Source organism: Pleurodeles waltl, chromosome 3_1, assembly GCF_031143425.1.
Source record: "Pleurodeles waltl isolate 20211129_DDA chromosome 3_1, aPleWal1.hap1.20221129, whole genome shotgun sequence".
Taxonomy (NCBI): domain Eukaryota; kingdom Metazoa; phylum Chordata; class Amphibia; order Caudata; family Salamandridae; genus Pleurodeles; species Pleurodeles waltl.
The window spans coordinates 13,064,155-13,089,447 of record NC_090440.1 but is presented as its reverse complement, the minus strand read 5'-3'; the positions used below and the strand labels follow the sequence as shown (position 1 = coordinate 13,089,447).

At 52.8% G+C, this 25,293-nt stretch overlaps 1 protein-coding gene across 6 annotated transcripts in view; it reads right to left on the bottom strand.

Annotated features, from left to right (window-relative positions):
- LRP4 (LDL receptor related protein 4) overlaps nt 1-20,859 on the bottom strand; it is a 460,938-nt gene extending 440,079 nt beyond the window's left edge. For 5 of the 6 annotated variants that reach the window (XM_069221680.1, XM_069221681.1, XM_069221682.1 and 2 more), the window contains exon 1: nt 20,767-20,859. In XM_069221680.1, the coding sequence (XP_069077781.1) occupies nt 20,767-20,830 (64 nt within the window). In that variant the 5' untranslated portion in view covers nt 20,831-20,859. Of the gene's footprint in view, nt 1-3,913; nt 4,102-20,766 lie in introns of those variants that run through there. The other variant, XM_069221684.1, reaches the window with a different exon arrangement.
- Nucleotides 20,860-25,293: the final 4,434 nt, after the last annotated feature.

Below are 25,293 nucleotides of genomic sequence, written 5' to 3'. Positions count from 1 at the left end.
GCCCAACACTGTCCCCCAGGTGCTGAGATCAGAGCCCCACACTGCCCCCCAGCTGCTGAGATCACAGCCCCACACTGCCCCCCCAGCTGCAGAGATCACAGCCTCACACTGCCCCCTCCCAGCCCCACACTGCCCCCCAGGTGCTGAGATCACAGCCCCACACTGCCCCCCCAGCAGCAGAGATCACAGCCCCATGACTACCCCCTCAGCCCCACACTGCCCCCCAGCTGCAGAGATCACAGCCTCACACTGCCCCCCTCCCAGCCCATACTGCCCCCAGCTGCTGAGATCACAGCCCCACACTGCCCCCCCAGCTGCAGAGATCACAGCCTCACACTGCCCCCTCCCAGCCCCACACTGCCCCCCCAGGTGCTGAGATCACAGCCCCACACTGCCCCCCCAGCTGCAGAGATCACAGCCCCATACTGCCCCCCTCCCAGCCCAACATTGCCCCCCCAGCTGCAGAGATCACAGCCTCACACTGCCACTCAGGTGCTGAGATCAGGGCCCACACTGCCCACCTCCCAGCCCAACACTGTCCCCCAGGTGCTGAGATCAGAGCCCCACACTGCCCCCCAGCTGCTGAGATCACAGCCCCACACTGCCCCCCCAGCTGCAGAGATCACAGCCTCACACTGCCCCCTCCCAGCCCCACACTGCCCCCCAGGTGCTGAGATCACAGCCCCACACTGCCCCCCCAGCAGCAGAGATCACAGCCCCATGACTACCCCCTCAGCCCCACACTGCCCCCCAGCTGCAGAGATCACAGCCTCACACTGCCCCCTCCCAGCCCATACTGCCCCCAGCTGCTGAGATCACAGCCCCACACTGCCCCCCAGCTGCAGAGATCACAGCCTCACACTGCCCCCTCCCAGCCCCACACTGCCCCCCCAGGTGCTGAGATCACAGCCCCACACTGCCCCCCCAGCTGCAGAGATCACAGCCCCACACTGCCCCCCTCCCAGACCAACATTGCCCCCCCAGCTGCAGAGATCACAGCCTCACACTGCCACTCAGGTGCTGAGATCAGGGCACCACACTGCCCACCTCCCAGCCCAACACTGTCCCCCAGGTGCTGAGATCAGAGCCCCACACTGCCCACCTCCCAGCCCAACACTGTCCCCCAGGTGCTGAGATCACAGCCTCACACTGCCCCCCTCCCAGCCCATACTGCCCCCAGCTGCTGAGATCACAGCTCCACACTGCCCCCCCAGCTGCAGAGATCACAGCCTCACACTGCCCCCTCCCAGCCCCACACTGCCCCCCAGGTGCTGAGATCACAGCCCCACACTGCCCCCCCAGCAGCAGAGATCACAGCCCCATGACTACCCCCTCAGCCCCACACTGCCCCCCAGCTGCAGAGATCACAGCCTCACACTGCCCCCCTCCCAGCCCATACTGCCCCCAGCTGCTGAGATCACAGCCCCACACTGCCCCCCCAGCTGCAGAGATCACAGCCTCACACTGCCCCCTCCCAGCCCCACACTGCCCCCCCAGGTGCTGAGATCACAGCCCCACACTGCCCCCCCAGCTGCAGAGATCACAGCCCCACACTGCCCCCCTCCCAGCCCAACATTGCCCCCCCAGGTGCTGAGATCACAGCCCCACACTGCCCCCCCAGCTGCAGAGATCACAGCCCCACACTGCCCCCCTCCCAGCCCAACATTGCCCCCCCAGCTGCAGAGATCACAGCCTCACACTGCCACTCAGGTGCTGAGATCAGGGCCCACACTGCCCACCTCCCAGCCCAACACTGTCCCCCAGGTGCTGAGATCAGAGCCCCACACTGCCCCCCAGCTGCTGAGATCACAGCCCCACACTGCCCCCCCAGCTGCAGAGATCACAGCCTCACACTGCCCCCTCCCAGCCCCACACTGCCCCCCAGGTGCTGAGATCACAGCCCCACACTGCCCCCCCAGCAGCAGAGATCACAGCCCCATGACTACCCCCTCAGCCCCACACTGCCCCCCAGCTGCAGAGATCACAGCCTCACACTGCCCCCTCCCAGCCCATACTGCCCCCAGCTGCTGAGATCACAGCCCCACACTGCCCCCCCAGCTGCAGAGATCACAGCCTCACACTGCCCCCTCCCAGCCCCACACTGCCCCCCCAGGTGCTGAGATCACAGCCCCACACTGCCCCCCCAGCTGCAGAGATCACAGCCCCACACTGCCCCCCTCCCAGCCCAACATTGCCCCCCCAGCTGCAGAGATCACAGCCTCACACTGCCACTCAGGTGCTGAGATCAGGGCCCCACACTGCCCACCTCCCAGCCCAACACTGTCCCCCAGGTGCTGAGATCAGAGCCCCACACTGCCCCCCAGCTGCTGAGATCACAGCCCCACACTGCCCCCCAGCTGCAGAGATCACAGCCTCACACTGCCCCCTCCCAGCCCCACACTGCCCCCCAGGTGCTGAGATCACAGCCCCACACTGCCCCCCCAGCAGCAGAGATCACAGCCCCATGACTACCCCCTCAGCCCCACACTGCCCCCCCAGCTGCAGAGATCACAGCCTCACACTGCCCCCCTCCCAGCCCATACTGCCCCCAGCTGCTGAGATCACAGCCCCACACTGCCCCCCCAGCTGCAGAGATCACAGCCTCACACTGCCCCCTCCCAGCCCCACACTGCCCCCCCCAGGTGCTGAGATCACAGCCCCACACTGCCCCCCCAGCTGCAGAGATCACAGCCCCACACTGCCCCCCTCCCAGCCCAACATTGCCCCCCCAGCTGCAGAGATCACAGCCTCACACTGCCACTCAGGTGCTGAGATCAGGGCCCCACACTGCCCACCTCCCAGCCCAACACTGTCCCCCAGGTGCTGAGATCAGAGACCCACACTGCCCACCTCCCAGCCCAACACTGTCCCCCAGGTGCTGAGATCACAGCCCCACACTGCCCCCCCAGCTGCAGAGATCACAGCCTCACACTGCCCCCTCCCAGCCCCACACTGCCCCCCAGGTGCTGAGATCACAGCCCCACACTGCCCCCCCAGCTGCAGAGATCACAGCCCCACACTGCCCCCCTCCCAGCCCAACATTGCCCCCCCAGCTGCAGAGATCACAGCCTCACACTGCCACTCAGGTGCTGAGATCAGGGCCCCACACTGCCCTCCTCCCAGTCCAACACTGTCCCCCAGGTGCTGAGATCAGAGCCCCACATTGCCCCCCCAGCTGCAGAGATCATAGCCTCACACTGCCCCCCAGGTGCTGAGATCAGGGCCCCACACTGCCCACCTCCCAGCCCAACACTGTCCCCCAGGTGCTGAGATCAGAACCCCACATTGCCCACCCAGCTGCAGAGATCACAGCCCCACACTGCCCCCCAGCTGCAGAGATCACAGCCTCACACTGCCCCTCTCCCAGCCCCACACTGCCCCCCAGGTGCTGAGATCAGAGCCCCACACTAACCCCCTCCCATCCCCACACTGCCCACCTCCCAGCCCAACACTGCCCCTCAGATGCTGAGATCAGAGCCCCACACTGCCCCCCTCCAAGCCCACACTGCCCCCAGGTGCTGAGATGAGAGCCCCACACTGCCCACTTCCCAGCCCAACACTGCCCCGCAGATGCTGAGATCACAGCCCCACACTGCCCCCCTCCAAGCCCAACACTGCCCCCTCCCCCCCCCAGCTGCAGAGATCATAGCCTTACACTGCCCCCAGGTGCTGAGATCAGGGCCCCACACTGCCCACCTCCCAGCCCAACACTGCCCCCAGGTGCTGAGATCAGAGCCCCACACTGCCCTCAGGTGATGAGATCAGAGCCTGACACTGCCCCCTCCCAGCCCCACACGCCCCCCAGGTGCTGAGATCACAGTCGTCCCCCGCCCGGAGCTGAGATCAGAGCCCCACAATGCCCCCCTCCCCCAGCCCCACACTGCTCCCCCCCCCCCCGAGATCACAGCCTCACCTGTCAGCCACAGCAGCGAGGTCAGGCACAGCCAGTGGGGGGACCTTGTGAGCCCCATGGTAGTGGGGGTCGGGCCCCTTGCAGTGCAGCAAACGATCAGGGGTCAAAGGTCACAGCTTCCAAAAACAGGTCGCAAGATTCCGCTAGATCCCAACTTAAGTCAAAAGGATCCCGACAGAGGCCACAGCGTCCAAACAGAGGGCAATCCAAGCCGAGGTCAGAGGTCACTGGACCCCAGCGGGGGGCCTGAAGCCAGAGGTCCCCAAGGAGGTCACATGTTTCCAAAAATGGTCAGATGCACCGATCCATGGAGGGTGCGGAGGGTCCTCGGAAGTGGGGTCTGCGTGGGCGGTCCGGGGGGAGGGGTGGGCGTCCAGGGTCCCAGGGAGGCTTCAAGGCGCCTCTGTACTCTCCTCCTTCACTCACTCATCTTCCTCTCCCATGCACCCCTCTTCTCTCTGACTCCCTCACTTCCCTCTCCTCTTGCACACCCTCTCTTAACTCCCTCACCCCTCTCCTCCTTCACTCCCTCACTTCCCTCTCCCATGCACCCCTCTCCTCTCTGACTCCCTCACTTCCCTCTCCTCTTGCACACCCTCTCTTAACTCCCTCACCCCTCTCCTCCTTCACTCCCTCACTTCCCTCTCCCATGCACCCCTCTCCTCTCTGACTCCCTCACTTCCCTCTCCTCTTGCACACCCTCTCTTAACTCCCTCACCCCTCTCCTCTTTCACTCCCTCACTTCCCTCTCCTCCTTCACTCCTTCTCTTAACTCCCGCACCCCTCTCCTCCTTCACTCCCTCACTTTCTTCCTTCACTGATGCACCCCCTCCCCTCCTTCACTCCCTCACTTCCCCAGTCACCTTCACTCCCTCACCTCGTTCACTCCACTCTCCCATGCACCCCTCTGCTCCTTCACCCCACCCCCTCTCCACTCCCACGCAGGCCTCTGCTCTCTCCCCTCAGCCCCCTGAAGTCTCTCCCTCGGTGTCTGGACTCTCTCCGCAGGCTCTTTGCCCCTCCTGCCCCAGCACTCTCAGCGCTCGCCCCTCTTCTGCCTCGAACTCTCCAGTGCTCCAGGCACTGCTCCTCCGGACTGTACCACTCCGAGGGGGGTGGGGATCTCCTGCAGGAGGGAGAGCACAGAACCCGGACCCGGGGAGGTGCAGCCGCCTGTCCCCCCCAAACTCCGCCCTCAGCCCTGCCACTCCCCCTCCACCAGCAGCACTTGGTCCGCTCCCAGACTCCGCCCCGCTTACTCCACCCCCCCCCGCACCCCCCCCCCCGACAGCACTTGGTCTGATCCCAGACTGTGCTGAAGCCAAACTTCTTCAAAGGGAAACTGGAGACGAGGAGCTCTGAAGCGCTGCACCGTGCACTGCACCGATCACTACAGCTCACACTGCACTACGCACTGAACGCAAGAGTACTGAGATGAGCACTGCACCTAACACTACAGCTCTCTGTGCATTGCACTGCACTTAACACTAAAGCTCACTGAGCACTACACCGAGCACTGCACCCAACACTACAGCTCACTGTGCACTGCAACTAGCACTGGACTGAGCACCACAGCTCACACTGCATTGCAGAGCACTGCACTGAGCACTACACCTCACACTAGACTGAGCACTACAGCGCACACTGCACCGAGCACTGCACCTAACACAACAGCTCACAATGCACTGTATAGTGCACTGTACACTACACCTAACAGCACTGCACTGAACCTGTGAACCTAACACTACAGCTCACACTGCACCGAGTACTGCACTGAGCACTGCGCCTAACACTACAGCTTAGAGCACTGCACTGAGCACTACAGCTCACACTGCACTGTACACTACCCCTAACAGCACTGCACTGAACCTGTGGATCTAACACTACAGCTGACACTGCACTGCACCGCACTAAGCTCTGCACTGTACACTGCACCTAACACTACAGTTCACAAAGCACTGTACACTGCACCTAACTGCACTGCATTGTGCAGTGCACGGAGTGCTGGACTGAGCACCGCATCTAACACTATAGCTCACACTGCACTGCACATTGCACCTAATAGCACTGCACTGAACCTGTGCATCTAACACTACAGCTGACACTGCACCAAGCTCTGCACTGAGCATTTCACCTAACACGGCTGCTCACACTGCACTGCGCACTGCACCTACCAGCACTGCACTGAGCACGGCACCCAACACTACAGCTCACACTGCACTGCACCGAATAGCACTGAATTGAACACTGTACCCAACACTAGCTCACACTGCACTGCGCACTGCACCTAGCAGCACTGCACTGAGCACGGCACCTAACACTACAGCTCACACTGCACTGCACATAGCGCTGAATTGAGCACTGCACCTAACACTACAGCTCACACTGCACTGTACACTGCACCTAGCAGCACTGCACTGAACCTGTGCACCTAACTACAGCTCACACTGCACTGTGCACTGTACTGAACTCTGCTCCGCTGTACCACTACAACTCATTTTGCCCTGCACTGAGCACTGCTCCTAACACTACATCTCACACTGCGCTGCACACTGCACCTAACATCATTGAACTGAGCAATGCAGCTAACAATACACTGCACACTACAGCTGACATTGCACCTAACAGCACTGCACTGAACCTGTTTACCTAACAGTAAAGTTGACACTGCACTGAACACTGCACTTAACACTACAGCTTACACTGCACTGTGCACTGTACCTAACAACACTGCACTGAACCTGTGCATCTAACAATCGAGCTGGCACTGCACTGAACACTGCACCTAAGACTACAGCTCACACTGCACTACACCTAACAGCACTGAACTGAGCACTGCACCTCTCACTACAGCTCACACTGCACCGAACACTGCACCAAGTTCTGCACTGAACCTAACACTACAGCTTACACTGCACAGCACACTGCACCTAACAGCACCCAACTGAGCTCTGCACCTAACTCTACAGCTCACACTGCACTGTACACTGCACCTAACAAGCACTGCACAGAACATGTGTATCTAACACTACAGCTGACACTGCACTGAGTACTGCACCGCACTCTGCACTGAGCACTGCATCTAACAATACAGTCACACTGTACTGCACACTGCACCTAACAGCACCACACCTATCACTACAGGTCCCACTGCACTGTACGCTGCACCCAACAGCACTGCACTCAACCAGTGCATCTAACACAACAGTGAGCGCTGCAACAGGCACTGCACTGAGCACTGCAGCTCACACTCCACTGTACACTGCCCCTAACAGCACCTCACTGAACCTGTGCATCTAACACTACAGCTGACAGAGCACTGAGCACTGCACTAAGCTCTGCATTGTACACTGCACCTAACATTACAGCTCACACTGCACTGTACACTGCACCTAACACTACAGCTCACACTGCACCTCACCTAACAGCAATGCACTGAACCTGTGCACCTATCAGTACAGCTGCCACTGCACTGAGCACTGCATCTAACACTACTGTTCACACTGCACTGCACACTGCTCCTAACAGCACTGCACGTAACCTGTGCACCTAAAACTACAGCTGGCACTGACCTGAGCACTGCACCTAACACTGCAGTTCATACTGCACTATACACTACACCTAACAGCCCTGTACTGAATCTGTGCACCTAACACTACAGCTGACTCTGCAACTAACAGAAGCACTGAACAGAACCTGTGCATCTAAAACTACAGCTAACACTGCACTGAGCACTGCACCACGTGCTGCACTGACCATTGTACCTAACACTACAGCTAACACTGCACTGTGCGCTGCACCTAACAGCACTGAACTGAGCACTGCACCTAACACTACAGCTCACACTGCACCCTGCACTGCATCTAACAGCACTGCATCTAACCTGTGCATTTAACCCCACTTCTAACACTGCACGGAACTGAGCACTGCACCTAACACTACAGCTCACACTGCACTGTGCACTGCATCTAACATACAGCTAACATGGCACCCAGCACTGCACCAAGCGCTGCACTGAGCAGTGCACTTAACACCACAGCTCAAACTGCACTGAGCACTGCACCTGACACTATAGATGACACTGCACTGTGACTGCACTAGACCTGTGCATCTCACACTACAAATGACACTTCACAGAGCACTGAGCACTGCACCAACAGCACAAAACTAAACCTGTGCACCTAACACTACAGCTCACATTGCACTGTGCACTGCACCAAAGTCTGCACTGAGCACTGCACCTAACACTACAGCTCACTGTGCACTGCACCGAGCACTGCACCTAACAGTACAGCTCACACTGCACTGCACACTTCACCTAACAGCACTGAACTGTGCATCTCACACCACAAATAACACTGCACAGAGCACTGAAAACTGCACCTAACAGCACAAAACTGAACCTGTGCACCTAACACTACAGCTACACCAAACTTTGCACTGAGCACTGCACCTAACACTACAGCTCACTGTGCACTGCACCGAGCACTGTACCAAACACTACCGTGCACACTACAGCTCACACTGCACCTAACACACTGCACTGAACCTGTGCACCTAACACTACAGCTCACACTACATTGAGCACTGCACCTAACACTACAGCTCACTGTGCACTGCACCAAGCACTGCACTCAGTATTGCACCTAACACTACAGATGACACTGCACTGCAAACTGCACCTAACAGCACTGAATTGAGAACTGCACCTAATAGTACAGCGCACACTACAGCTAACACAGCCCCTAACATTACAGCTGCTGTGCACATCACACTACAAATGACACTGCACTGAACACTACACCTAACAGCACAAAACTGAACCTGTGCAATTAACACTAGAGCTGACACTATACTGAGCATTGCACATAACAGCACATCACTGCTCCTGTGCACCTAACACTACATCTGGTACTGCACTGTGCACTTAACCGAACAGCACTGAGCACTGCACCAACACTACAACTCACACTGCACTAAGCACGGCACCAAGCACTACACCTAACACTACAGCTCACACTGTACTACACACTGCACCCAACATGTAGGAAAGTACCCTCTTTCATGGCATAGTTACCCCCATTGTCTGCCTCTTGTCAGTGTCTTTGACTGTGTCTATTGGGATCCTGCTAACCAGTACCCCAGTAGTTTTGCTCTCTCCTTTAAATTGTACCTTTTTCTTCCCACAATTGGCATACTGGTCCCCCCATGTAAGTCCCTAGTATATGGTACCTAGGTGCCCAAGGCACTGTGGTTCCAGGGGATTCCTATGGGCTGCAGCAGTTATTCCATAGGGAGCCCATGCAAAGGGTTCTGCAGGCCTGCCATTGCAGTCTGCGTGAAACAGGTACATGCATCCGTTTTCACTACAGGTCACTGCTCCAGGCCACTGTAAGTCACCCATATGGTAGGCCCTCTCAGCCCAGAGGGCAGGGTGCAGGTACCTGTGTGTGAGGACACCCCTGCACTAGCAGAGGTACCCCCACAAACTCCAGATCCATTTTCCTGGACTTTGTGAGTGCGGAGATGCCATTTTACATATGTACTGGACATAGGTCACTACCTATGTCCAGCTTCATAATGGTAATTCCGAACCTGGGCATGTTTGGTATCAAACATGTGGGAAGCATACTCCAATACTGTTGCAAGTATTGGAAGTATGATTCCATGCACTCTGGGGGCTCCTTAGAGGACCCCCAACATTGCTACCACCAGTCTTACAGGGTTTTCCAGGCAATCCAGCTGCTGCCACCCTTCAGACAGGTTTCTGCCCTCCTGCTGCTTGATATGATCAAGCCCAGGAAGGCAGAATAAAGGATTTCCTTTGGGAGAGGGAGGTAACACCCTCTCCCTTTGGAAGTAGGTGTAACTGGCTTGGGAGTGGTAGCCTCCCCAAGCCACTGGTTTGCTTTGATGGGCACATTTGGTGCCCTCCATCCATAAACCAGTCCACACTGGTTCAGGAACCCCACGTCCCTGCTCCGGCGTGAAACTGGACAATGGCAAGGGGAGTGACCACTCCCCTGTCCATCACCACCCCAGGGGTGGTGTCCAGAGCTCTTCTAGAGGGTCCCTGGGTTCTGCCATCTTGTTTCCAAGGTTAGCTGGGAACTCCAAGAGCATCTGAGTAGCCAGGAATGGGGAGCACTACACCCAGGGGCACAGCTTGCTCTGTAAGATTAGGGGGTGCAAGCTTCAGATTTTCAGAACAATCATTCTGACAAAATACATCCACGGGAAGCGGGGCACGAGGGGGCGTAAGGGTCAGTGGAGAGGGAGAGCAGTGCAGATTGCTGGGGGTACTTAAAACCCAATATTTTGTAACATAACCAACATGTTAAACAAATTCAAACCAGAGAGGAGAGAAAGAGTGTGCATGTATATGTTTTTTTTTCTGTTTGTACATGTAAAAATCCCTGGTGAAATCCGACAGACACCTCACCATACCTGACTGAAAGCACCAGTCCCCAATTATTTACTAGAAATACATTTATCGGGAGGATTTAACACCCCCACCCCCACCCTCGAAGCTATACCCTTGACTGCACTTATGTGTTAAAGCATAATTTCAGAAATTACATAAGAAACAGACAATGTTGCTTTGCAATATTTAGAACAAGATAATCCTCATCTTTTGAGAACAGCGCAAGCAGAAACAAAACATGAGTGCAAAGAGAATAAAGAGGACTTGACAAAATAAAACAAACAAGTTCATTATAGAATGAAAAACTTAGCAATTTATTTTGTCCTGCTGGTCATGTTCTTGCCTGTAACACACCTTCTGTTCGCAGGACCCTAGAAGTTAAAAAAAGCAAAATAGTACCGCAATCATGCTGGAAGCAGCAGACAGGCACTGATTAAGTTGAATCAATCAGTGCTTGGGCCCTGCTCCACAAACAGGAACAGGAATGATGCTAGGCCTGCAGTGACCAATCACGAGGCTTTAATAAATTGTGCCAGGTAGGCCAACCAAGGTGCGGGCTCCAAGCCTTTTTTAGTTAACAAGAGAGTCTTGCAACTGAGGTGCATGCTCTCGCAGGGTTGACCCCAGAAATGTAAGTATGCCTCCAGGTATTCTTTTGATGATTATAAATAGTCCAGATCTGATACTGAAAACAGGAAAGGCACCAACCACGAGAGGGGATGAGTGTTGCCTTGCTAAAAAAAATGCAGACAGAACTGAAAAATAAAATGGTAATAAAGTTTATTTATGACTATTTTATTTTTCTGCACCCAATCCTCAACCGAGTGTCAGGACGGGGCAGGCAATAGCTGCTGAGTGGCAGCAGGGAGCTCTGCGCTTTAGTTTAACATGCGCATGTCCCTTTCGCCTGCCGTCCATCGGCGGCCAGCCTGACATGCGAACTTTAAACGTCTCTAACCCAGCTGTTTTAAGACAGCTTGGTTAAGAAAAGCCCAGGCCTCCAGCCCTTTTGTGAGCACTGAAAGAGGCCGCTCCCTTCATTCCTGACACTTCTCTCATGCTGTTTACCAGCATGAGAGCAGAACCAGTATTGGTTAGTGCAGTTTCATGGGTCACGCTTCATCGCTTCCAGGAGAGATGGATCAGTAGAGGAGAGGAAGACGCCGTCAGGTAAGTGGCTTTTCTTTTAGTTATTATTATTGTACTGTCCTCACCCCCCACTGTAGATACAAGCTGGCCGCCACTGCCAAGAAGGTGAGTGGGATGCATTGGATTTTTTAAGAGGCATTGTGTCTCTGCCACAGACATCCTGTCAGCAGGTCGAAAGTCTGCGGTGCAAAAGTTAAGACAACTTCTTGTGTTAATACTGCTGGAAACCTATTTACGTTATCAAGGTGCATAGGATTTTACTTAACTCTGGACCAGACAGGAATGTGAGAATCCCCATTACATTGCAGCATTTCACAGCACTTCTTACACAGGGCCACTGGAATTATGCAGTAGGAGAGGGCCAATTTATAAGACAGGGTAGAGTAAATTATGCGGCATAATGCTGTACATTCTGTAAGTGTATTACTTTAGTCTTTCGTCACTTTTAAACTTGGTAACACTGTCTGGGCATTGGTTGCACCTCCTTAGTACGAGTTTAACACTCAGATATAGCGATCAGCAACAGGAAGGCACCGGTCCAGCTTTCCAACGGGCCTCCCACTGCGCAGCAACACGTGTCCACACATTTTAAGCAACTTTTGAACCGTTTGAGCTAGAAACTAGTTTTTTTGTAAAAATCTCCAGATTATGTGACAGATGATGGATTATGTGGCAAATGTGACAAACCACTGCAGCGCACAATCACATCATTCCTGCACATAGCTACCACTGTCAAGAAGAGTGTGGAAAGAAGGAATAGCACAAGCAGGGCTGGGCTTCTGAGAGTCACAAGAGCCGTGCACTGTGATATTGTTACACAGGCGTGAGTTTTCTAAAGGGTGATGCACAAAGTTGTGCTAAAGATAGGACGATCACTCCTTATGCAAATACACTGAAACAGGTGTTCCCACTGGTACAGGAGTTGCACATTTTGCACAGGCTGCTACCCCTCCCCCACAGAAGTTTGGTGTTGACATGAGAAGTGGTGATGACCAGTGAAATAGTATATTTTATCAACCTCACCAGATGAGCCTCATTAGCCTTCCATCTCTTGGACAGCCAAACAGATTATAAAATGCATCCTTTCAAGTGCTTAATTTGTAACACCACCCATTGCCACTGCCCTTGTTGCCAATGGCTATAACTACACAACTGCTAACCATCACACAGGTGCATATGTAACAATTCAGACTGCTTGAGGCCCCTGGGCTACAAGAATGGCTTGGGCAGCATGTATTAGTTGTTTGTAATGTTTATTGAAATTATAAACTACTGTTACTCTGCTCTTCTCATCTCTAACTTACACAAACAGCACCACCATGTGGCAGCTGTCGTAAGTGCCGCTGTTGACAATTAAGTTTGGATGCCAAGCACAGCAAACCACTGGCTCAAATTAAGCACTAATCCTTTCTAGCAAAGTAGCACTGACACAAAGTGAACCTGTAAGGTGCAAATAATACACCTCCATTGGGAAGGGACCATGGTCCCCTATGTGATTTTAATGCTTCCAAAGCCCAAAACTTTAGTGTAATGGCACCTGCTGGACTTGGCCTTCACCTGGTGGGTATACGCTCTCTTCAATTAGCTTCAAAGGAAATGAAGTGATGGGAGAAATAGAACAGAAATATTTAGTTTTTTTAATGAGCAGCTCTTTGTTTCAAACCATGAATCAAAACAGAAAGAATGCTTCTCTTGGGCACAAAACAAATTCAAATTCATATCACGTGGTTGAATTTTGACAAACACTATTGGCACCGCTTCCCAACACTATCTAGTATAACAGTTACAGGTAAATACCTAGGGAAATATTGACAAGATCTTTGCATAACATTTGCACCACGCAAAGTGATACATGTGTGATGCAAGGCTCTAGGTCAGATTTTGCGTGGCTGTGAGTGGCCTCATAAACCTGGAGTAGCGCATGTCGCTGCGTTGTGCTACCCCCCCCTGGGTAGGCATTCCACGGGCGGTGCGATGGGTGTTTCCCACACAACTCCCGTGGATTTTGGCGCTGCCCCAGATTTACAAAACCTTGTGAACCTAGGGATGCGCCAAAACCTTACGCTTCCCCAAGTACGCAACAAGGAGAGATATCCTACTTCTCGTTGTTTTCTCCTCTTTCGATGTGTGGTACATTCTGCCTCTTCTGGTTGTTTTTGTGCAGAAAGGGGCCCCTTCCTTCACAAAAACAATCCTGCGTGCTTTGTGGGCACCGTGGCTGATTGTGCGCAAGCAAAGGGGAGAGGACAGGAGTGCACTGTATGCCTTAAATGTGGCACGCTCCTGCCCTCTCCCACTGCACATCAGCACTTCCCCTTATATATGGGTCTTAGTGCAAGGAATTGAGTTACTGCTCAGGCTGACCACTCGCATCAAGGAACAATCACAGCTCTTGTCAGGGTGCACCTTCAAAGTCACTAAATTAACTTGAGTTCAAGCCCCTGGCAGCTTGGCGCAGAGCAAACAGATTTATTTTAGGGCAATGTGTGAAGTATTTATGCAGTATCAAAACAGTAATATAGTCAAAATGCAAAAGAATAAAAATATCAAACTGAAATATACAAATGGAGTGAAATTTGATAAACAAAATTACAGAAATGGAACAAAACAATAAGGGGAACCAGAGATTTGTATTCTTAAAGTTATAAGTAGGAATAGTGCAGAGAAGCACACAACACCAGTGGTAGTCAAAATTTGCAATAGAGTGAGACTTAGCTGTAATTTGAAGCTGACTCAATGGAGCGCAGGTCAGATACACCAATCTGGTTCATCCTATTCAAAGATTTTACCTTCTGACTTAGGGCCCGATTTAATTTTGGCAGAGGGAATAGTCACCATTGGCCTGATGAAGTAAGTTAGGTCCACTAGGCTGTGACTACCCTGTCCGCCAAATGTATAAATGACCACCTAGCAGGTAGTCCTTTATAAAGGCATTGGCAGAAACCGCCGCCCCACTGGTTCCTGTCAATGCATTTTACTGTTTGTTTTTTTGATAAACAATTTTATAGGTTTTTGCATAACAACTTAATAGCAATAGATCACACCTGCACCTCATTGGCATGTTGGTGTACAAATCCCATTTAGTTTGCATGCATACATAATCACCACAGATTGTGACGCTCAGGAACACGCCATTCAAATGTCATCACAGACAAGGCATATCATTTGATCGGATCGGATCGGAGAACAGCCTCAGTAGTTGCAGAGATCGGGGCCTGCTACTGGCCGGGTTGGTCAGGTACAAGAGTACGTCATAAGCATACAACGCTATATGGGCTTCCTTCCCTGTTGGCCAAAACCATCCGTCAATCAGTGGGTCTTGTCTTATAATCCTTGCAAGCAACTCTATCACTAGTGCAAAGAGAAGCGGGATAGAGGGCACCCCTGGCGGGTTCCCCGGCGATTAGGAAAGGGGTCCGACACAACCCCATTCGCTTGCAACCGAGCAGTTGGATTGGAATAGAGGAGCCGCACCAGTCTAGGGCTGATCCCGGCACTTAGAAGCACCTGGGAGAGATACGCCCAGTCTACTGTGTCGAACGCTTTCTCAAAATCTATGAGAAGGAGCACCAGGGGAAGGGTCAGGGAGCCACGATAAGCCGGCGCCACATGCAATCGCCGAATCAATGACTGGTACTCCTAGTCGGCATAAAGCCACATTGGTCCGGATGGATCAGTGAGGGTAGCACCCGCTTCAGCCTGGTGGCCAATATCGTAGATAGAATCTTAATTTCGGTATTAAGGAGTGAGATTAAGCGGTAGGCAGAACAATGCCACAATGGAGGGTGGGTCTTTGGGATCATCCGTTCAGCCGTTCAGCTTCCTCATACATGCTCAGCAGGTGGTTGGGGCAGAATATTGCTACACTTGCTGTAAAGCTCCGCTGGAAACCCGTCAGGGCCTGGGGTCTTGCCGGAGGCAAAAGCAGAAATAGCAGTCTTGACCTCTTCTAGCACTATGGGTTCGTCAAGATCTTGTCTCTCTGCTGCTGAGATTCTAGGGAAGAACACTTCTCCCAGCAAGGGGGCCTCCTTCTCCGATCAGGGTCTGGGGCATTCCTCATAAAGTTTTGTACAGTAAGTGGCAGAGCTTTGCACGATATCATGGGGTGTCTGGGAGGTGGCACCTGATCCGTCCACAAATTCAGGGACTCCCCTGCTCGCCAGGGGACGGGTCGCCAGCAAGTGCAACAGCTTTCCGTTTTTGTCACCCCATCAGTACACGCCGCCGAGGCTCGCCGCATGTGTTTCGCAGGTCCAAGGGTGAGATGCCGGATTTCCTTTCTAATTAGGCTTAGTTCTCTATAACTGATGCATGCGTGGTGGAGGAGAGCTGGCGCTCAAGTCGTAGCGCCTGGGCCTTGAGGCATGTCATTCGCTGGTTTTTCTCGCATTCTCTTACCCAGAGGAGGGTGGCCTTACAAGCGGCCCATATTGTGCCCGGTGATGGCACAGACCACAAGTTGTTTGCAAAGTACTGGGTGAGCTGTCTCTTAGGGCCTGAACATAGTCACCATTCTGGAGATGCCAGGCATTCAGTCGCCACAGAGGGCGTTGGGCTACGCCATTGCTATCCAATTGGACAAGGAGTGGTGTGTGGTCAAGTTGTGTAGCCATTTTAGTTATAGCTCCATGCACGTTAGTTTAATACGCTAGGCCCTGTGCACTTTGACCTATATATATTTTATTCGGCTTTGCATTGTTATTTTTACAATAACCAGTTTTACGGTCTTGTTTTATTTTCATGTATCTAACTGTTTTGCTTAGCCCAGCACTGTGTTCTCAAACAAGACATTCTTGATCACTTTGTGCTTCAGTCAAGGCTACAGTTTGGTGCATTGCCCGTGAATGTGGTTGAAGTTTAGTCTCCAACATTCATAGAAAATACACATCATTACGTAGGGACATTTTCTTAGAACATCAGCTGTGTTAATATAAAAACACTTCCTAGTCCCATTATATGTTAAGAGGGGGATTCCAGCCAGGGAACCACGACTGTATGCTGATTGTTGAATGCTTTGCTACAGATGCTAATGCAGACTACAGGCCTTTGCTCAGGTATGAGGGTTGATGTCCTCCCGGGGGAACCTGAAAGGCAGAATTAGAGCTTAACATGCTGTGCTCAGATTATGACTCAGATAGGATATAGTCCATCGATTCTAGTGGCAGCGTTATTCTTATGCTTCACTCTCATTGTTACCATTTTAATATTGCAATGTTGTATCATCCTGGTTATTGCAGCTCACGCTTTGCTATCTAAAATGCAGTTGTTTTATTAAACCAGTCTTTAAAACTCATACTGCTTTTTATTGTCATTTATATATGAGACGGAATTGTGAATCAGAGAACCGGATGCGACCTGAGTGACCACGACTTCCCTGAGAAGTATGAAATGTCATGCGCTCGGCTGCCCAATCATCTCTACCTTTTGGGAGAGATAAGGCACTGCTAGTTAGCCGGAGCAAAACCCGGATTTGGAGCGACAGGTGTCACCCGCAGTGGGTCAGACTCAATCTCCCACACTGTGGATGATCTTGCTGCTCACAATCCAGTAGTATCATTAGAATAATGAGAGCCTACGCGACAGTCAGAGACCCCGCGTGGCAATATCTCCGCACCAGTAACCCGAGTAACGTCTAGGGCCGGCATGAAGAAGAGGTCTATTCTTGCATGGGTATGGTGCGCTGCCGACATATGTGTGTATTGCCGCACTCTAGGGTGCCTAACCCGCCAGCCATCAGAAAGGACCTAGCCTTCGGCCCAGCAGCTCAGTCTTGTGGCTCGAGCTACTCGACTCTCTGAGGGGGACCCGGTGGTGTCAATCTCTGGACTCATGACGGAGTTGAAGTCCCCCGCCAGGATTGTCAATCCCGGGGGAGCTATGCCACCACCTCCTGGAGAGTTTCCAGGAATCGTTCAAATGCTCCAGGGGGGCGTAAGCACTCAAGAAGTTACTCGGCCGTACACCAAGTGTGCCCGACATGGAGGCATAGCGTCTTTGCGGGTCTAGCTGGGATGTAGTGATCACTATGGGGAGTGAGCGGTACAGCAGGATAGCCACCCCCCTAGGGCCTCTGGAGAAGACCGCATGGTAGACTCTGTCATACCCACCCCGTGCGAGCATAGGGCAGCTGGTGCCAAGCAAGTCTGTCTCTTGGAGTAGGACAACAGAAGGGGCGAAGCGGCGGAGGGCGTTGAAGGCCACAGAGCGCTTGATTTTATCTAGGAGCGGAAAGAATCCATTTAGAGAACTCCAGTGTGCCCGGGGAACTGGTGTTGATGCATGTAAGGCTTTGGCCCTAGGGGCGCGATGTGACCACCTGAAAGAAAAACGTTAGTACAAACAATACTCAACAATAACATGACAGTAGAGTGTTCCACTGTTACTTCATCCCGTCCCCCCAACTGCCCCCCACCCCATACTTCCTTCCCTGAAGCATCCGTCACCCCTAAACACAACCAAAACCTCAAAATCAAGGTGTCTGTTATAGGTGTGGAGTGGTGGACCCCTCCATATAGGCAGAGTTCTGCAACATTGCTGCCCCCTGTCCCACGTCCGTTTGCAGTCAAGAGACCTCCCTCTCGTCTCAGTTATAGTTGTATGGGGCCAATTTGTTCTTATGTTTCATGTCAGTGAGGGAGTTTGGCTAAGGCGATCAGCCTCAGGGTTTGCCATACGTCTCTCCTCTTGCGGGCCACCCGATGCAGTCAGTCCCTTTGGAACACTTGGATTACTTGCTTCCTTCTCCTCAAGTGACTGAATCGGTCCGCTCTGCTTCACATGGCGGGACCGAATACATCTGCTTCCGCCCCATAACCCCGGCGAGTCAGTGCAGCTATGTCCTGGGGAAGTTTCTAATTGGCGGGAGGGGCCCTTCGGGATGACACGGTGCTCTTCAGTAAGCCAGTCCCACGCACCTTCCGGCGAGTCAAAGAAGAAGGATTTCCCACCCATGAGGACTTTAAGGCGCGCAGGGAAAAGGAGCATGTATGACAGTTGCATTGCTCTTAGTTTTTGCTTGACTCCCTCATAGGAGCGACATTTAGTTTGCACTTCTCGGGTGTAATCTGGGAAGATAAGGATCTTGTGTTTGTGCCAGCAGAGATCAGGGTGCACTCTTGCCTCCTTGAGGATAGCATTGCGGTCTTTAAAATTGAGAAATCTAGCAATCATTGGTTGTCTGGGTCCTCCCGGTGGGGGTCTGGGTGCCAGTGCCCTGTTGGCACACTCAATTTCAAACCAAGGGGACAGTCGTTGCTCCGGGACCCAGGATCTGATCCAGTGCTCCAGAAACCCGACCACCTGGGTCTTTTCAGCTCTTTCTGGGAAGCCAATAAAGCGCAAGTTATTGCGTCTTGAGTGGTTTTCGGCATCTTCAGGTCTATGATGAAGCTCACCAGTATGGGTCAGCAGTTGGGCGACTTTGGTTTTAAGGTTTGTGATTTAGTCTTCTGCTAGGGAGACTCGGGGGGTCATTCTGACCCCGGCGGGCGGCGGTTGCCGCCCGCCTGGCGAGAACCGCCATTTGGCCGCACCGCGGTCAAAAGACCGCTGGTGCCATTTCAACTTTCCCGCTGGGCCGGCGGGAAAGACGCCTGCAACACTGAAGCCGGCTCCGAATGGAGCCGGCGGTGTTGCAGGCGTGCGACGGGTGCAGTTGCACCCTTCGCACTTTTCACTGTCTGCTAGGCAGACAGTGAAAAGCATGCTGGGGCCCTGTTAGGGGGCCCCTGAACTGCCCATGCCAGTGGCATGGGCAGTGCAGGGGCCCCCAGGGGCCCCTAGACACCCATTACCGCCAGCCTCTTCCTGGCGGTGACAACCGCCAGAAACAGGCTGGCGGTAAGGGGGTCAGAATCCCCATGGCGGCGCTGCATGCAGCGCCGCCATGGCGGATTCGCCCAGCCGGGGGTAAACCGGCGGGAAACCGCCGGCCCCGGTTTTCTGACCGCGGCTTTACTGCCGCGGTCAGAATGGGCAAGGAAGCACCGCCAGCCTGTTGACGGTGCTTCCGTCGTTCGCGGCCCTGGCGGTCTTTCACCGCCAGGGTCGGAATGACCCCCTCGGTCTTCTACTTCTTTGATGGGGCCCACCGCTGTCCGCAGGTATTGTCACAGTAGGCCATTAAACAAAAAAAGGTACACTGTTCCAAAAAACGTAAAATCCAGGTATCCAGAATGGAAATGCTTCAGAAGCAAGGGCCCTCAGGTCTCATCATCAGGCTTGCTCCACGCCAGACTGGTACTGCAGTGTCTGACGGGACCCAGAATGGGGTCAATAAGCCAAACTTCTGTGCAGAATAGACAAAACAGTGGAGAAGAAAGATGAAAATAAAATTGACTCAACTCTCCTCAGGAACTTCCTTTTACTCAATAGTAGGGGATGTTGGTCAAGGTTAAAAACAAAAGGAGAGTCTAAGGGAAATAATGACCCATTACTCTTTTTATAATGTGGTTTAGAATGTTGCTTCTGACACCACTAAGTAAGTCAACATGTTTCGCGCCTACTCACGTCTTAAAAGATCCCTTGGCACTTCTTCAGGACTGTGCAAAAACTTCTCCAATCAAACAAACAAAATATCTTGTAGTAATAATGTTCCTGCACAGTTATCTAATCGTGAGGCTCTACTCACTCTATTTTTCACTGGGCTCCTGCACGTATCCCATACCTGAAACTGAAAACAGCAAAATAACAACATTTTGCCAATGCATTAAATTATCTTTTTGTCGATAGTACGCAATTGTAACATTAGTGGCACACACAATTGACTGAGATTATAGTTACACTTTGGTGAAGAAAAGAGAGTCACACGGAAAAGTACTGCAAACTGAGGGATTACCACCTAGTCTGGAGGCATAGTTTCTTCTAAAGAAGGGCACTCTGACAATTTGCCATATTACCTGAAAAAAGAGAGGAAAAAATGTGCCCAAAAATTCCCACGCCTCTGAACTCAAACTAACCGCTACCGGGAGGAAGTGTCACACATCCTAATCATCTGAATTGTCCTTATTTGACATATACGTAATCGCAGTATATTGTCCAGTATATCAATTTAAAGCAAAGCAATGTAGCTTCTGTGGGGGGTACACAGAACGGAAGTGGAGAGCTTCGCAAAGATTGCTGCTGTTACTTTTATAAGACCCACTTCGTAGCGGAGACGGACCAAAAGAAATGCTCCTTTCTTACAATTGTAAAAAGATGGAGTAAAAAAGACACGCGATCTCCCCATAAGCGCGCGCTTGATAAGGTTCTGTTGGGACAGTGCGAAGAAACTACTCACAGTGCAGACACTTCCATCTGTGCTTCTCGGCATCCGCTAAACGTAGCGTCAATGCGGTGACCATGGAAACACAGGCCGCCCTCTGATTTTGCATCCAATAGGATCACCGCTTGAGGAGGCGATGACGTGTGGAGAAGTGAAAATAAAAATAGAAAACAGACTCACTAAAACGTCCCATCGTAGTGTGTGCATGGCACCAATTGTCTGTGTCAGCAATAAAAGTAGGACTAAGGGCTCTCAAAATGGCCGCCGTGCTTTGTACATAGTGGTGAGAACTACTCACGGTTCCCTGTATTCATGATGGATGGAAAGATGGAAGTAACATTTCAGAAAAAAGGAACACAACCCCTGTCACAGTAGGGCCACATCTTCCCGTACTTCACCAACTTTTGTTTCAACAGCTAATTGTGAGGATTGAATGGCTTGCAGGACCGTACCCACTCCCTCTATGACAGGGGTCTCTGGTAACGTGCCCCCCGTCCCTTAGGGGGCTGTCTGTGTGGTGAACTGGTCAATGCGTTGCTGGGACTTTGGTGGCTGTTTGTGAGTTTTGTCCTTCCCTACGGCAGGCTTATGGGTCCTGAGCGCTGCGTCACCCCACGTTCCTTTATAGGATCACACACCACACAGCTGTCAAAGCAGGGGCCGGGTGATTGACGCTCGCTGCAGGGAAGGCGCTCTAGGGCCCAGTCACAAGGAACCGCATAGTCATCAGAGATCATCAGGAGGGAAAAGGGGGGCGGTCGGTGAGGGGAGACCTCCACAGGTCCGGGTACAGGAGCGCGTTTCACATTGCGCCTGTGGCCCACTCCTGCCCGACCAGCACTCCTCCTCAAACTCTTCACTTGGCTCTCTTCTCTGCACCACACCTCGTATTGCACTGGCCACGTCCACCTCCGATGTTTCGGCCCCACCGCAGCCCCACCAAGAGATTCCTCACTTGCTTACAGTCTGTGCTAGGCTCCAGAGGTCCCACGGTCATGGCAGTCTCGGCAATGAGGCTCCTTCTCCAACTCCCACCGCCCTGCTTCTGCCCGCAATCAAATTTCACTGTGCCGTCATAGCTCCTCCTCAGCCTCCCAGGGCCTACGCGGCTGGTCGCGGCGTACCTCTATCCCAGGCCGGCCACGCCGCTCCTCTGCTCCGACCGACCCGCCCAGTCTGGGCCTCGGGATAGGCCAGTCGTTCATCCTCTCGGGTGGTCCCGGCCCACGCGCACAGGCGGTAGGACCACCCCGGTTCCAAACTGGGGTGTGTAGGAAGGTAGCCCCTTTCTAGCCTTGTTACCCCGACTTTTGGCCTGTTTGTGAGTATATGTCAGGCTGTTTTTACTGTCTCACTAGGATCCTGCTAGCCAGGGCCCAGTGATCATAGTGAAAATCCTATGTTATCAGTGTGTTTGATATGTGTCACTGGGATCCTGCTAGCCAGGACCCCAGTGCTCATAAGTTTGTGGCCTATATGTGTCCCTGTGTGGTGCCTAACTGTATCACTGAGGCTCTGCTAACCAGAACCTCAGTGTTTATGCTCTCTCTGCTTTAAAATTGTCACTGCAGGCTAGTGACTAATTTTAGCAATTCTCATTGGGCACACTGGTACACCCTTATAATTCCCTTGTATATGGTACCTGGGTACCCAAGGTATTGAGGTTCCAGGAGATCCCTATGGGCTACAGCATTTCTTTTGCCACCCATAGGGAGCACAGACAATTCTTACACAGGACTGCCACTGCAGCCTGAGTGAAATAACGTCAACGGTATTTCACAACCATTTTTCACTGCACATAAGTAACTTATAAGTCACTTATATGTCTAACCCTCACTTGGTGAAGGTTAGGTGCAAAGTTACTTAGTGTGTGGGCACCCTAGCACTAGCCAAGGTGCCCCCACATTGTTCAGGGCATATTCCCCGGACTTTGTGAGTGCAGGGACACCATTACATGCGTGCACTACATATAGGTCAATAACTATATGTAGCGTCACCATGATAACTCCAAACATGGCCATGTAACATGTCTAGGATCATGGAATTGTCACCCCAATACCATTCTGGTATTGTGGGGACAATTACATGCATCCCTGGGTCTCTAGCACAGAACCCGGGTACTGCCAAACTACCTTTCCGGGGTGTCCACTGCAGCTACTGCTGCTGCCAACCCCTCAGACAGGTTTCTGCCACCCTGGGACCTGGGCAGCCTGGTCCCAGGAAGGCAAAACAAAGGATTTCCTCTGAGAGAGGGTCTTACACCCTCTCCCTTTGGAAATAGGTGTGAAGGGCTGGGGAGGAGTAGCCTCCCCCAGCCTCTGGAAATGCTTTGATGGGCACAGATGGTGCCGTCTCTGCATAGGCCAGTCTACACCGGTTCAGGGATCCCCCAGCCCTGCTCTGGCGCGAAACTGGACAAAGGAAAGGGGAGTGACTACTCCCCTGACCAGCACCTCCATGGGGAGGTGCCCAGAGCTCCTCCAGTGTGTCCCAGACCTCTGCCATCTTGGATACGGAGGTGTTGGGGCACAATGGACAGCTCTGAGTGGCCAGAGCCAGCAGATGACGTCAGAGACCCCTCCTGATAGGTGCTTATCCTCCTTTCTGGGCTATTTAGGGTCTCTCCTCTTGGCTATTCCTCAGATAACGAATGCAAGAGCTCACCAGAGTTCCTCTGCACTTCCCTCTTCGACTTCTGCCAAGGATCGACTGCTGACTGCTCCAGGACACCTGCAAAACCGCAACAAAGTAGCAAGACGACTACCAGCAACATTGTAGCGCCTTATCCTGCCGGCTTTCTCAACTGTTTCCTGGTGGTGCATTCTCTGAGGGCTGTCTGCCTTCACCCTGCACTGGAAGCCAAGAAGAAATCTCCTGTGGGTCGACGGAATCTTCCCCCTGCTAACGCAGGCACCAAACTTCTGCATCACCGGTCCTCTGGGTCCCCTCTCATCCTGACAAGCGTGGTCCCTGGAACACAGGAGCTGGGTCCAAGTGTCTCCCACAGTCCAGTGGCCCTTCTGTCCAAATTTGGTGGAGGTAAGTCCTTGCCTCCCCACGCCAGACAGCAATCCTGTGTACTGTGTCATCTGCAGCTGCTCGGGCTTCTGTGCACTTTTCCAAGACTTCCTTTGTGCACAGCCTAGCCTGGGTCCCCAGCACTCCGTCCTGCATTGCCCAACTCGCTGAGTTGGACTCTGACTTCGTGGGACCCTCCTTTGTGACTCTGAGTCGATCGCTGTCCTTCTAAGTGCCTGTTCCAGTACTTCTGCGGGTGTTGTCTGCTTCTTTGGGAGCTCTCTGAGTTGCTGAGTGCCCCCTCTGTCTCCTCCTCCAAGGGGCGACACCCTGGTTCTTCCTGGGCCCCAGCAGCACCCAAAATCCTCAACCGCCACTCTTGCAGCTAGCAAGGCTTGTTTGCGATATTTCTGCGTGGAAACACTCCTGCATCCTCCAGCACGCCATGGGACATCTTCTGACCAAAGGAGTTCCTGGCACCTTCCGTTGTTGCAGAATCTTCAGCTTCTTCCACCCGGAGGCAGCCCTTTTGCACCTTCTTCCGGGGTTTAGTGGGCTCCTGCCCCCCCAGACACTTGCGTGACTCTTGGACTTGGTCCCCTTCCTTTACAGGTCCTCAGGTCCAGGAATCCGTCTTCAGTGTTTTGCTGCCAGTTGTGGTTCTTGCAGAGTCCCCTATCTCGACTTTACTGTCTTTCTGGGGTAGTAGGGTAACTTTACTCCTACTTTTCAGGGTCTTGGGTTGGGGTATCTTGGACACACTGTTTTCTCACAGTCCCAGTGACCCTCTACAAGCTCCCATAGGTCTGGGGTCCATTCGTGATTCACATTCCTCTTTTAGAGTATATGGTTTGTGTTGCCCCTAGGCCTATTTCTACCTATTGCATCCTATTGTGATTCTACATTGTTTGCACTACTTTTCTGACTGTTACTTACCTGATTTTGGTTTGTGTACATATAATTTGTGTATATTACTTACCTCCTAAGTGAGGGTATCCTCTGAGATACTTTTGGCATATTGTCACTAAAATAAAGTACCTTTATTTTTAGTAACTCTGAGTATTGTGTTTTCTTATGATATTGTGCTATGTGATACAAGTGGTATAGTAGGAGCTTTGCATGTCTCCTAGTTCAGCCTAAGCTGCTCAGCTATAGCTACCTCTAACAGCCTAAGCTGCTAGAAACACCTCTATTCTACTAATAAGGGATAACTGGACCCGGCACAAGGTGTAAGTACCACAAGGTATCCACTATAAGCCACCAGGCCAGCCTCCTACAGGGCGTCAGGCCATCTTGAGCCTTCACGGCGTTATCATTTGCCTTTCATTCTAGTCCATTCAGCCAAGGCCCCGGGGCAGGCCGCAGTGACACCCCGTCGCTTCCGCTCCACCGCTCGCCTTCCCATTCATTCCACAGCTCACCGGTTCGTCTGCCTCACCAAGCCCCTCGTGTGGCGAAATCCGATCTTCGGCCACCGGGCCAGACTGCTAATCAGAGCGTTGCGGCTCCAGCAAACACCACCGT